General features: G+C 69.4%; 1 protein-coding gene across 1 annotated transcript; it reads right to left on the bottom strand.

Annotated features, from left to right (window-relative positions):
• Window positions 1–1,719: 1,719 nt before the first annotated feature.
• On the bottom strand, window positions 1,720–10,533 carry MAB21L4 (mab-21 like 4). The gene is made up of 5 exons (XM_012755600.2): window positions 9,877–10,533; window positions 6,758–6,983; window positions 4,994–5,147; window positions 2,963–3,319; window positions 1,720–2,160 (listed from the first exon to the last, which is right to left on the bottom strand). Exons 1-5 carry the CDS (start codon window positions 10,382–10,384, stop codon window positions 2,068–2,070), a joined length of 1,338 nt encoding a protein of 445 aa, XP_012611054.2. The 5' UTR covers window positions 10,385–10,533; the 3' UTR covers window positions 1,720–2,067.
• Window positions 10,534–12,174: the final 1,641 nt, after the last annotated feature.

A 12,174-nucleotide genomic window follows, 5' to 3' on the forward strand; every position in this document is an offset into this window, starting at 1 on the left:
GGCCCTGCCACCCTCGGCTCCACCTCACGGTTACGTGGCGTCCCTGGCGCCCTGGGGCCCCTTGTCTGCCGGGCCAACGTCACGCCGAGCTCCGCTTTTCGAGCGGCGAACGGTTCTCTGCTGCAGAACTTTGGCCCCAGGTCGGGGCCTGCCGGAGACGCCACGTGGTGGCCCTTTCTGCTGCGGGTGCCGCGAGCACCACGGCTGTACCGTGGCATGAACCTGCTGCACGGCCCGCCTGCGTGGTTCCCCGCTCAGAACTTAGCAGCCTCTGAGTCACCCCGTGAGTGGGTGTCCCCAAGCGCAGCGCAGGCCGCCAGCCAGGCCCACCAGGTGGGGGAGGGGACAAGGCACCTTAGAAGCAACGCCTCAGCGTGTCCCAGGCCACGGGGCCTCTAAGATCTTCACCGGCCGGTGAGACCCCAGGACCCTGTCACCTCCCACCCTTTGGAGTGAAGCAGCTCACAAAGCACCCCAGGAGCCTGCCAGGTGCAGCCCCGGTTCTGATTAGCTGGTGTCAGTTCAGTGAACCAGCCCAGCAGTCTGCAGAGCACCCGGGTGAGGACAGCCCGTTGGGCCCACGTGGTGACACAGAGCCCGACGGGGACCCGCCTGGGCCAGACAGTGGGCTCACACTGTCCCCCTCTCCCAAGGGAACCTGGCCCGTCTCTGCCTCTCCCCACGGTGGGGACTGGAGAGAACACATTCCCCAGCCGGGGGCACCCAGCGAACGCCGGAGCCCCTGCTGTCCGGCTGTGCTGAAGGTCAGCGCAGCACCCGACCTCAGGTCACGACTCGGTCACAGCTATGTGACTCCCTGTCACCCACCATCACCCACACAACCTGTCTGGTCTTTGCTGGTGAATTAAAGTCTTTGCAGGGACCGGAAGAGTTCTGTCACTGCACCCAGGATGTGGTGTGTTCGCTGCAGGCCAGGTTATTTGGGCCGTGGGAGTGGGGGTGGTTCCGGAATCTTCCGTGGCCCTCCCCACTGCCGCAGCGATCACCCCCCACAAGTGCAGCCATCCTGACCCACGCTCAGACACCCAGGGAACACGCGGTGGGCCTGGACCATTTGGACCCATCAGACACCATGGTGATGTGGACCAAGGTTCTGTCTCCTACGAGCCCCAGCCTCGGAGGGGCACGATGGCATTTGGGGCCCCGCACTGGTGTCGGCTCAGGCGCGGGGCCCTGCAGCCCCGAGGGACCTGAGCACCCCTGCCATGGGCGTGCGGCTCCTTTGGGAGGACTCCGGGAGTGGCTGCTGCACAGGCGCCGTGCAGTGGCCAGTCCCCTCGTCCCCTCCCAGAGCCCAGGGTGGGGCTGCGGCTCAGAGCAGAGGGGCAGACACCCCTGAGAGGCCACAGAGGACGGGCGGCGGGAAAGGTCCCTGGGGCTGGCCGTGGGGGTCGCTGGCTGGGGACGGAGGAGAGGACGCGGGTGGGGACGCAGGGTGGCCGGCACAGACGGGCCGGGCGTCAGCTGCCAGGAGGGGCATCTCACGCCAGAGGGGCACGTCTGCAGTGATGGGGGGGGGCAGACGGACTGGCGCCGGGCAGTGGCCCGCGTGCCGTGGCGTCCCCTGAGCGCGAGGACGTGGGGACACCGGGCAAGGAGGCCGTGTCGAGGAAGGGGAAGGCTTGACTGCGCCCTGCGCGCTTCTGCGGGGTGTGTTCCATGTGGGCACGCAAGAAGGGGAGGGCACACGGGTAAATCCAGTGCACGCATTTATCTCAGACCAAACACGCGGTATTTTGTCACTGTACGGTGTGGGCAGGACGAGCCCCCGGGCGGAAACACGGTTTTCTTGACCCCATCGCACGAGGGGCCGACAAGCGTCTGGTGAAGGCCTTGTACCCTCACCCGGGCCTCACCTGGCGAGGAGGCCCCGGACGTCTGCAGTTTTCTGGTTCTCAGAGGCCGTCCCCACCCCCCTGGGGCAGTCTGGGGGTGGCCCTGGGGACAACGCCCCTCCCCCGCCCACCTCATGGAGAAGCCCGTCCCTCCTGCGAACGTCCTTCCATGTCTCCCCCGGGGCAGTGCAGAGAGGCTGTGGGCGCCGGCTCAGCTCTCCTCGCCACCCAGGGTCTTGGTCTTCCGGAAGATGCTCTGCATGGCCGAGATCCGGTCCTTGTCCTGGATGTTGAAGACCTGGAACTACAGGTGGGGCCGTCACGAGCAGGCAGGGCGGGGACAGGGCAGGGAGCCACTGGCCGGCCTGGGCCGCACCAGCCGTACTGCCCTGGGGAATCCGCCCGGAAGGGCCCCCTGCAAGCGACCAGCCCTGGCGTCCTCCCCCGCCTGGCCTTCCTCTCACGCAGGGACCCTGGGCCGGGCTGCTCACAGAGGCGGCCCCACTAGGTGCAGCTGAGAGCTGACTGTGCATCACCCCCTACCCACCCACCCACCCAGGACAGAGAAGGGCCCATCCCTCCCGGGGCCTGCCGACTTCGGGTAGCAGTTCGTAAGCGGCAGGTGGAGAGGGGACGCCAAGAGGCTGCCAGCCCCCAAAGCGGGCAGAGTTTGCCAAAACAAGGCAGGAGAAACCCAACACCACGGCAGCCCCGCCCTGCCCTGCTGCCGCTGGGACAGGAGAGGCTGCAGAGAAAGGCCAAGGAGGAGCCCTGCAAGGGGGCTGTGCCCATTCCTGGGGGTAGGGGGGGAAGGAGGGGGCCGTGTGGGGGTGGGGAAGGGCAGACTCCGCCGGCAGGCAGAACCTGGGGGCTCCAGGAGGGGCAGCCAGGACCCCCCACGGCAGGCCGGAGGGACTCAGGGACCCCAGGGTCCTGGTCGCTGCGGGAGTCTGTCCCCACAAGGCCAAGGAAGGCCACCCCCTTTCAGGAGGAGCAGAGCCCCAGGTGGGAAGGTGTGCAACGAGCCTGGTGGAAACCGGGGAGCGGCCTCGGACCGGCTTCCTGCCCCTCCCAGCAGCCCCGGCCGGCTGGCAGCAGGCGCCCACCTTGTCCAGCAGGACGTCGAAGTAGGCGGTGGCCCAGTAGGCGGGGTCGCTGGCCGGCAGCTGCAGGAGCGCCTTGACCCCGCCCCCGATGCGCGGCGGCGGGCTGCGGCCCAGGTGGGTGGCGTGGATGCGCAGGGACGCCTCGGGCTGGCTGGCGAAGGCCTCCACGCGCTGGTAGACGGCGTTGAGGTCCAGGCCGCCGTCCTGCAGCAGGTTGAGCTCGGGGTGCAGGAAGTGGGGCAGGTTCCTGGTGGCCAGGCAGCTGAGCAGCACCACCAGCAGGCGGTACACAGCGCCCTGCAGCTCCGCCCAGTCCTCCGGCGCCGGGAACAGCACGCAGGCCCACAGCAGCACCGTCTGCGGGCGGGCCGCGGGGTCCGGTCAGGCCCCGCCCGCCTGCCTCTGCCACCCCCACCCCTGCCCTGCTCCCACCTCTCCCCACCCCCGAAGTCCCCATCAGAGTCCCTGGCCCCTCCCCACCTGCAGCCCAGCCTGGAGGCTCCCCAGGGCCCCACCCCATGCACCTCCTTTGGCCCCCCACCCCCCTGCACCTCCCTCGGCCCCCCACCCCCCTGCAACTCCCTCGGCCCCCCACCCCCCTGCACCTCCCTCAGCCCCCCACCCCCCTGCACCTCCCTCGGCCCCCCACCCTCCTGCACCTCCCTCGGCCCCCACCCCCCTGCACCTCCCTCGGCCCCCCACCCCCCTGCACCTCCCTCAGCCCCCCACCCCCCTGCACCTCCCTCGGCCCCCCACCCCCCAGCACCTCCTTTAGCCCCCCACCCCCCTGCACCTCCCTCGGCCCCCCACCCCCCTGCACCTCCCTCGGCCCCCCACCCCCCTGCACCTCCCTCGGCCCCCCACCCCCCTGCACCTCCCTTGGCCCCCCCACCCCCCTGCACCTCCCTCAGCCCCCCACCCCCCTGCACCTCCCTCGGCCCCCCACCCCCCAGCACCTCCTTTAGCCCCCCACCCCCCTGCACCTCCCTCGGCCCCCCACCCCCCTGCACCTCCCTCGGCCCCCCACCCCCCTGCACCTCCCTCGGCCCCCCACCCCCCTGCACCTCCCTCGGCCCCCCACCCCCCTGCACCTCCCTCAGCCCCCCCAGGGCTCAGCCTCACCCCCAGCCCCACCTCAACCCCTCCCTCCACCCTCCACTTACCCCACCCCAGCCACCAGCCCCTCTCCAGGGTCTTCTGGGGCTCCCACCCTCCTCCTGGCCTTTATCTCATGCCCCCACCCCCAGGAGCTCCTACTCTTCTGCTGCAGCCCAACCCAGCAGGCCCCACGGCTCTGCCACAATCCCCGATCTGTGTGCTCCTGATGCCTGGGCCCAGACGACTGCCTAAGAGCAACAAGAGCTGAGCTCTCGGCGGTCCAGGTGCCCCTCCATCCTCCTGGGGACGGCTGGAAACTCCACCTCAGGCCACAGGTCACACAGGGGACCGTGGCAGAGCCAGGTGGGGCCACCCCACTCACGGAGCAGCACTCGGCAGCCACAGGGCTCAGGCCGGGCCCCACCAGGCGGGACCCCAAGACTCCCAGCCCCGCCTGCTCCTCCGTGACCGCCTTGTGGGGCTGCGGCTGCGGCTGGGGCTGGCCTGCCTCTCCCTGCGGTCAGCAGGTGAGGGTACAAAGCCCTGGAAGGGCCTGGTCCTGCCAGCAGCTGGGCGGGCAGGCAGCAGGGAGGGGTGCAGAGGAGGCCCCCGGCCGGGTGGCGTCCACAGACTCCAGGAGGACGGCCGGGTCCCCTCAGGGGGGACACTGGCTGGGCAGGGACCCTCAGCACTGACAACCCCAGGGCCCCACCAAACAGTGTCCAGGGCTGGGAGGGTTCCAGGGCCCAAGACCAGGGGCTGCAAAGGCCACGGCGCCCTGCAGCCATGTCCATGAGGCGTGGCCCCACCTCCTCACACCCCGGGAGAGACCACTTGGGCTGGCGGGGGACAAGCCGGGTGCCCTGCCCTCGTGCCCAGGTTACAGATGCAGGCGGGGGTGGGGGGTGCCCGCCGGGCCCTCCCTCCCCGTACCTTCAGGTGGCTGAAGGTCAGGCCGGCACGGCGGCCGCCGTCGCGCCAGCTCTCGTGGTTCACCCGGTCGAGGACAGAGAGGCTGTCCAGGCGGTGGCCCTGCAGGGCGCCCAGCGCGGCCAGCAGCCTGGTGAGCAGGTAGTCCGTGGACGTCCTGGGGGCCCACAGGTGGGTGCGGCAGTCAGCCCCGGCGGCGGTGGCCGTGCTGCACCGTGTCCTGCCCTCCGGGACGGCCTGGGCCCGAGCAGCCCCAGGACCTGCGCTGCCGGCTTTCTGGGGTGAGCACCCAGTATCCATGGAGACTCCCAGCTCATGGAGCAGCACAGGGAGCCCCTAAGGGAAGGTGCCCCCGACCTGCCCAGCGTGGAGCAGCAGCACCCGGCCCCAGGGCAGGTGCCAGCGCCCCCCTCCCGGGGTGTGACAGCCCCTCCCCGGCCACGGCCCATTTGTGCAGCCCAAGCCAGACCCAGGGCAGCCACAGGACCCCCAAGTCTCTGCCCCTCGCCCACTGTGCCTGCAACTCAGACCACTGCACACCAGAGGAGCTCGCTGTTTTCCGTGCAAGGGTTGCAACCCGCTGCCATGCGCCCCCTCCCTGCAGAGCCTCACTCCTGAGCCGATATCTGCCCAGCCCCCCACACCACACGGGGACAGGGCTGGGACAGGCCCTGAGTCTCTGCCCCTCCCCCACCGTGCCCACAGCTCAGGCCGCTGCACACGGGAGGTGCTCACCATGTTCTAGGGGTGCAACGCCGGGGCCCCGCCACCATGCGCCTCCCCCCTCCCTGCAGAGCCTCACAGCTGAGCCGTCGTCTGCCCAGCCCCCACGCGGGGACAGGGCTGGGAAACACCCTTTTCCCATTCACTGGCCCAAACTGACGGCTCAGCCCAGGCCCTGCCCTTCCTAGCAGGTGGGCAGCCATTCGGGAGCCTGGTCACAGCCCCCGCTCCGTGCCAAGGGGTCAACCAGGGACGCCGGGGCAGGGTGGGCTCACTGGCGCCCTGCGAGCCGCCTCCTCCCCCTGTAGCCCAGCCTGACAAGCGTCATCGGAGGGAGTGCCACTGTCTCAGGGTGTCCCTCAGGTGCATGGGCCGTCGTCGTGACAACCCTGCCTGCAGGTGCTGTGTGAGGTGCTGTCAGGTCTAGGCGGGGCTCTGGCCCTGCCCGCGGCCTGGGGTCCCTGGGGGCACAGAGGACACCCGTGTCCCCGTCCTCCCTCTCTCAGACGCAGATCACAGCTGCTGGGGACAGAGACCAAGGGACCCCAGGGGGCCGACAGACTTCCAGGGCCAGCAGGGGTCTGTGGGGGGGATCTGCTGCTAAACACCAGTGGGGGCCACGGGGGGGGAGGGGCACTGGAATCTGGGGGGCGCAGCCCCGGTGGGCGATGCCACCAGACCCAGCTCCCCACCGTGTGGGGACCCCTCCCCAAGCTCAGGGACCCTTCGCTGCCCTGGACAAGTCCCCTGACTTTCCCGCCAAGGGCGGCAGCGGCTGGGTGACGAGACTGCACCGTGGTCTCAGCTCTGCCACACCCCACACCCTGCCCCCGCCTGGGAGAGGATGAGCCCCCCTTCCTCAGCAGCTCTGAGAGCGACCGGCCCCCCAGGTCCCCCAGAGACCCCAGTAACTCAGTGGGACACAGGTGCCCCCAGGGCAGAGGCAGGCGGACCCACAGACCCTCCTGCAAGGGTGGGGAGCACACAGGCGGCGGCCGACCCCCTCCCTGCCCCCACAGGACCCCGCAGCCCGGGCGCGCCTACCTCCAGAGCTGGGTGCTGGCCGGCACCAGGTCCACCCCGTGGCCGATGATCCTCGCCACGCTGCCCGCCGGGAAGCCGGGCGTGAGCTGGGCCCCCTCCAGGGCGGGCAGCCTCTGCCTCCTGCGCACCACGGGCACCAGGCTGAAGCGGACGGTCCTCCAGCCGCTGGACACCAGCAGGGTCAGGCACAGAGGCTCCTCCCGCAGGCTGGCCGCGCTGAGCGAACCTGCAACGGCCACGCGGCTGCTCTCCCGCCCGGCCCGGCCCCGAGGGACACTCCCCAGCCACCCCGCTGCCACTCAGCCCCAGACCCCTCGACACCTCTCACCTGCAGCCCCCACCAGGACACCTGTGTCCCTCCCGGCCCCCAGGATGCACCCGCCCAGGCAGCAAGGCCGGTCACCCGCACGGCGGTCAGCTACGGACATGGCGGCCTCAGGGACGGGGTTTCTGTGTGTCCTGCACCCTGCAGCCCAGCCGTGATGGCATCTATCCACGCCTTCCCGAGGCTGCCTGGGGCCCAGGTCCCCCCGGAGACTGTGCTCACCCCACGACTGCCCAGGCTGGGCCAGGAGGGATCCAGACCTGCCCCTCCTGCCCCTTGGAAGCCTCCCCGATCAACCATGTGCACAGAAATCCCCACGTCCAACTTGGGTCTAGGGGACAGGCCTGCACCAGCTGGTCCTCACACTCTGGCCGGGCCCCAGCTTCAGGTCTGTGTGGGAGGAGAGGTCAGCACAGTGGGGTGCGCAGGTCAGAGGTCAGGGCAGCCCACCCGACCCGCTGGGAGCCAGGCCCAGACCGGCACATGGGCAGGTTCCAAAGGGATCCCCCTCACCTGCCCCTTGGAGAAAGATCTTCCTGTGGGTGAGCATGGGGCTGTGTCCCCCCACCCAGCGCTGGGGCCCTTCAGGAAGGAGCCGCCCCAGCTGTCGCCCCCTCTGCAGCCACCGTCACCCACTGGGCAGCTCTGAGCCACCCCTCCACCCCCCGGCACCCACCACAGCAGTCGGGCCCCGCCACCTGGGCCACTCTATTCCCACGTGGCCCCTAGCATGAGGGAGGGACCGGCCCTCTCCACACCCTAAGGCCACCATGGGTGGCTGCGTGTCCTTGTCCACTGCCGGCTGCACGTGCTGTCAGGCAGTGGCAGCTTGGAGGGCAGCCAGCCCCACCACGGCCCCGGCTGGTCACACCGGTTCCCAGGGTGGGGGCAACCTGAACCCGTGACCCCAGCTCCCTGCTAAGCTGAGTGTCAGGAAACAATGCCTGGAATTTCCCGCACACCCAGCGCAGGGGCCCCCTGGGGGAAGGCAGGGCTGGGGGGGGCGGCTGGCAGCACAGACTGAACCAGATGGCTGCAGGGCCCGGCAGAGCCTCCTACCCACCCAGCAGGTGGGTCCGTCTCCCAGGTGGGCCCATGGGTGACAGGGCCGGGTGGCCACGGCTGTGTCAGGTCAGACAAGGGACAGAAATGGTCTCCCCAGCCACTCGAGGTAATTAGGAGGTTCAGGAGACGACCAGGTAAGGTGCTCACAGGCTGCAGGGCAGGGTGAGGGCTGGCATGGGCGGCCAGAATCCGACACCTGATGACAGGCTCTGGCGGCCGAGAGGTCAGGCTGGTCACTTGGCCCAGACACCAGGCAGGTGTGGGGAGGGGCTTCGGTGGGGTCCCTCCAGCGTTGGACATATGTCCAGGAGCCGAGGACCCTTTGGATCTCCCAGCCGCGTGCTGTGCCGACACCCCTTCCCTGACCACCGGACGTGCCGGAGGAAAGGTGGGTCCCCCACTGCCGGGCCCACCTGGATGTGCAGCCGGACCTGCCCCTCAGTCAGGCAGCTGACCTCCCCCCGCCACCACTGATGTAAGGGTCGAACACCAGGGAGGGGACTTGAGGTGACAAACCCCTGTGAGGACATGCATGGCTCACCTGTGACAGGCCTGTCCCCCCCCCAAGGGAAGCAGGACATTCTGTGGGGTCCCAGTGCCCTGCCAGGACAGCCTGAGGTCTCGCCCTGACCCAGGAGGACGGCCCCTTCGCTCAGGCCGCCATCCTGGCCCCTGCGCAGGCTGTGCCTGACCTCGCAGCCCCAGCACGCGGCCCTGCTGGAGGAGGCCACGGTGTCCACCACCCCCCCCCCGGGGGACCCTGCCCACCCGGGCTCAGATTCACCCCAGATCACAGCAAGGAGACCCCAGAGGAGAGACTGGGCCAGGTGGCGGGCACAGGTGAGGTCCAACCTGGGGCCCAAGACACCACTTAGCAACTGGGCCGTAAGTGGATGCAGGCATGAGCACACGGGCACACATGCATGCCCACTGCTGCACTCGCACACGCGTGCACACGCACCCCTCCCAGCCAGACACTGGAAGCGGGGAGCAGCAGAGCAGCCCCTGCCGAGAGGCTTTGGCCAGTTAGTCGCAACCGCGAAGACCCCACTATGGAGATCACCACGTAAAACCCAGAGAACGCGAAACGCACGGCCCGACTTTTGGGAGGTGTTTGGACCTCACAGTGATGTCTCCCAGCTCACGTGCCCCCGACACGCACACTGACAACACACGCCGTGCACACATGCACGGTGATCACACGCATGTGCACTCACACACTTGCACACAGACTCCCATGCAGTGGGCAGGTCACCCTGTGGGCACACATTCATATGGCTGTGCGACCACATGCAGGATTCACACACAGGCATGTGGACACTGTGCAGTGGGCAAGTCACCCTGTGAGCACAGTCACACAGCTGTGCAACCACACACAGCTCTCACGCATGCACACGGACTCCCATGCAGTGGGCAAGTCATCCCGTGAGCACAGTCACACAGCTATGCAACCACACACAGCTCTCACGCATGCACACGGACTCCCATGCAGTGGGCAAGTCATCCCGTGAGCACAGTCACACAGCTGTGCAACCATACACAGCTCTCACACGCATGCACGCAGACACCCACGCAGTGGGCAGGTCACCTCGTGAGCACACTCACACGGCTGTGTGACCACACGCAGCACTCACCCGTGCACACAGACACCCACGCAGTGGGCAGGTCACCCCGTGAGCACACTCACATGGCTGTGCGACCACACGCAGCACTCACACGCGTGCACTACCTGGCGCGATGAGGCTGTGGTGCTTGCAGTGCACGATGGCCGCCACCAGCAGGTCCCTGAGCACGCGCAGGACCTTGCCGGGCTCGATGTGGCCGCGGCACCCGGCGCCGTCCTCCGCGCAGGCGCTGAAGACGTCGTCGCTGGTCCAGCGCTCCAAGCCGGCCCCTTCGCGGGGGACGCCCAGGCGGCAGGTCGGGGGGCCGCCCCCCGGCTCGGCGGGCCCGGGCTCCTCAATCAGCAGGGCCTCGGCGTCCACCCGCAGGGGCACCTCCACGCGCAGCGGGCCGTCCGAGGAGCGCAGCGCGAACTGGAAGGCCTCCAGGTCGCGGGAGTAGTCCACCACGAAGCGCGCGTCCAGCGCGTGCACGCGCTCCAGGACCGTGAGCAGCACGTTCTCCGCGCGCTGGTAGTCCTGCACCCGGGGCGCCGCCCGCGAGCGGATGGCCCCGAGGTAGTGGTGCCACAGGGACACCTGCCCGGCCGCGGCGGGGCCGGAGGGGGCCAGCATCCCTGCGGCCACCGGCCGTGCGGGCGGGCTGGGAGGAGGAGAGGCACCTGCCCAGGTGAGGAGCGGGTCTGGGGTGGGGCGCCAGCTACCCGCAGAGCAGAATTCCGGAGCAAGGGCTCGGCTGGTGGTTAAATAGCTGCGTGGGGCCTAGGCCTTTGAAGTGGGGTGAGTCAGTCAGCGACAATCAGGCATGTCCCAGGGCAGGCCGCCCGGCCACCGCCCCCTCCCTCCTGTCATCCAGGCCCAAGGCACAGCCCTGGCACTCAGGCTCCCCGAGTCCCTGGAGAGATGTCACTCAGGACCTGGCACCCCTGGGCGGTGCTGTCCTGGGGGGCCTGTGTCCCTAGGCCCCTCCCTCCCTTGTCCCCGTAGCTGGGGGCACAGAGTCTGCAAATTGGGCCTCCCCTGCCCCAGCCTCCCCCGCAGGTGGGAGGGGACCAGGGCATCCCCCGGCTCAGGTGAGGAAAGTGAGGCAGGCGGTGGCTGCCCAGGCCCGCGGCTTCTCCAGGGCAGCCTGGAACGAACACAAGGAGCCCCCGGCCAGGACCGGGGCTACGTCTCCTGACATTCCCCTCAGACACCTGTGCCTGTCTCGGGGGCAGGTGCCCCACACCTGGTGCAGGCCGAAGCCCAGGTGTGAACCCTGCCTCTCCCTGCTGGCCGTGCTCCAACAGGGCCTGGGACCCCGGGCTGCCCACCCTGCGCCCCTCGGCCCTCTGTATGAGGGGAGCCAGCACCCACCTGGCCTGGGAGCTGGAGCTCACCTGGTTCAGGGAAGCAGTCTCCGTGGCCTAGCCTGCTCGCAGCTGGAAAGCCCCGCCCTGCTGGCCCCCCCAGCACCTGTGCGTGCAGCGCCCCGCCCGCTCCGCCCGCCTCCCTGCTCAGGGCTGAGCACGTCCCAACCGGCAGGCGGGAGCCACCCACCGACCCTTGGCCCCACCAGTTGGCCGTGCATGCTGGTGCTCACTCAGCCTGGCAGCGTCTGCAAACGGCAAACGCAGAGGTGGCCCCAGCCAGGCGCCCCGGAGACCCGGCCCCTGCAGCCCCACACTCGGGCCGAAGACCTGGGAGCTGGGCCTGGGTCAGAGCCACAGGCAGAACTGGGCCCCCAGGACGGCTTGTTCGGGGCTGGGCGGCAGCTCTCACTGCCTGGTTCTGGGAAGCCCCCCTGCGGGCTGCAGCCCAGTGAGTAGGTCTCTGCTCCCATGCCTCCCAGGACGGGGAGCTCACCACCTCACAGGGCAGCCCAGGAGATAGATTTTCCTCCTGGAACCTGGCCCAGTGCACTCCTGTCCTCTGGGGTTGCCCAGAGCACGCCTGCCCCTCCCCCAGGGCAGCCGCTTGGGTCCAAGGACCCACCCGCCCTCGGCCCCTCACACCCGGAGTCCCTCCAGCTCTGCCTTCCCAGGAGCCGCACCTAGGAGGCCAGCCCCCACCCCACCCCGGTGCCAGCTCCCAGCCCAGCCCCCCTCCAGGGCCCCTAAGGCATCTTACAGGCACCTCTAACTCAACAAGCCCCCCAGGCACCTCCAATCTCCCACCCAAAGTGCTCCCACCCGGCCCCCTCTGGGCTCCCCTCTGCCCAGTTGGTCCCAATCTGCCCCTCCCTGCAGCCCCCACAGCCTGTGCCCTGTCTTTTCGCCATCGGCTTATTTCACTGGGCACGGCGTCCTCAAGGGCCACCCGAGTCGCGGCATGTGTCAGAGTTTCCTTCCTCCCAAGGCTGAGTGACGTCCTGTCGCGTGGATGGACCACGCCCACTCAGCCACTGCCCTCCGTGGACACCTGGC

This window comes from Microcebus murinus, chromosome 8 (assembly GCF_040939455.1).
Source record: "Microcebus murinus isolate Inina chromosome 8, M.murinus_Inina_mat1.0, whole genome shotgun sequence".
NCBI classification, from domain to species: domain Eukaryota; kingdom Metazoa; phylum Chordata; class Mammalia; order Primates; family Cheirogaleidae; genus Microcebus; species Microcebus murinus.

Bases quoted from the DNA above. Each gene is read 5' to 3' on its own strand.
- MAB21L4 (XM_012755600.2), bottom strand. From the start codon at position 10,384: ATGCTGGCCCCCTCCGGCCCCGCCGCGGCCGGGCAGGTGTCCCTGTGG. The intron at 3,320-4,993 runs GTACGGGGAGGG...GCCCGCCCGCAG, and splicing joins TGACCTTCAGCCACCTGAAG to ACGGTGCTGCTGTGGGCCTG. The intron at 2,161-2,962 runs GTGGGCGCCTGC...CCCCACCTGTAG, and splicing joins TCGACGTCCTGCTGGACAAG to TTCCAGGTCTTCAACATCCA.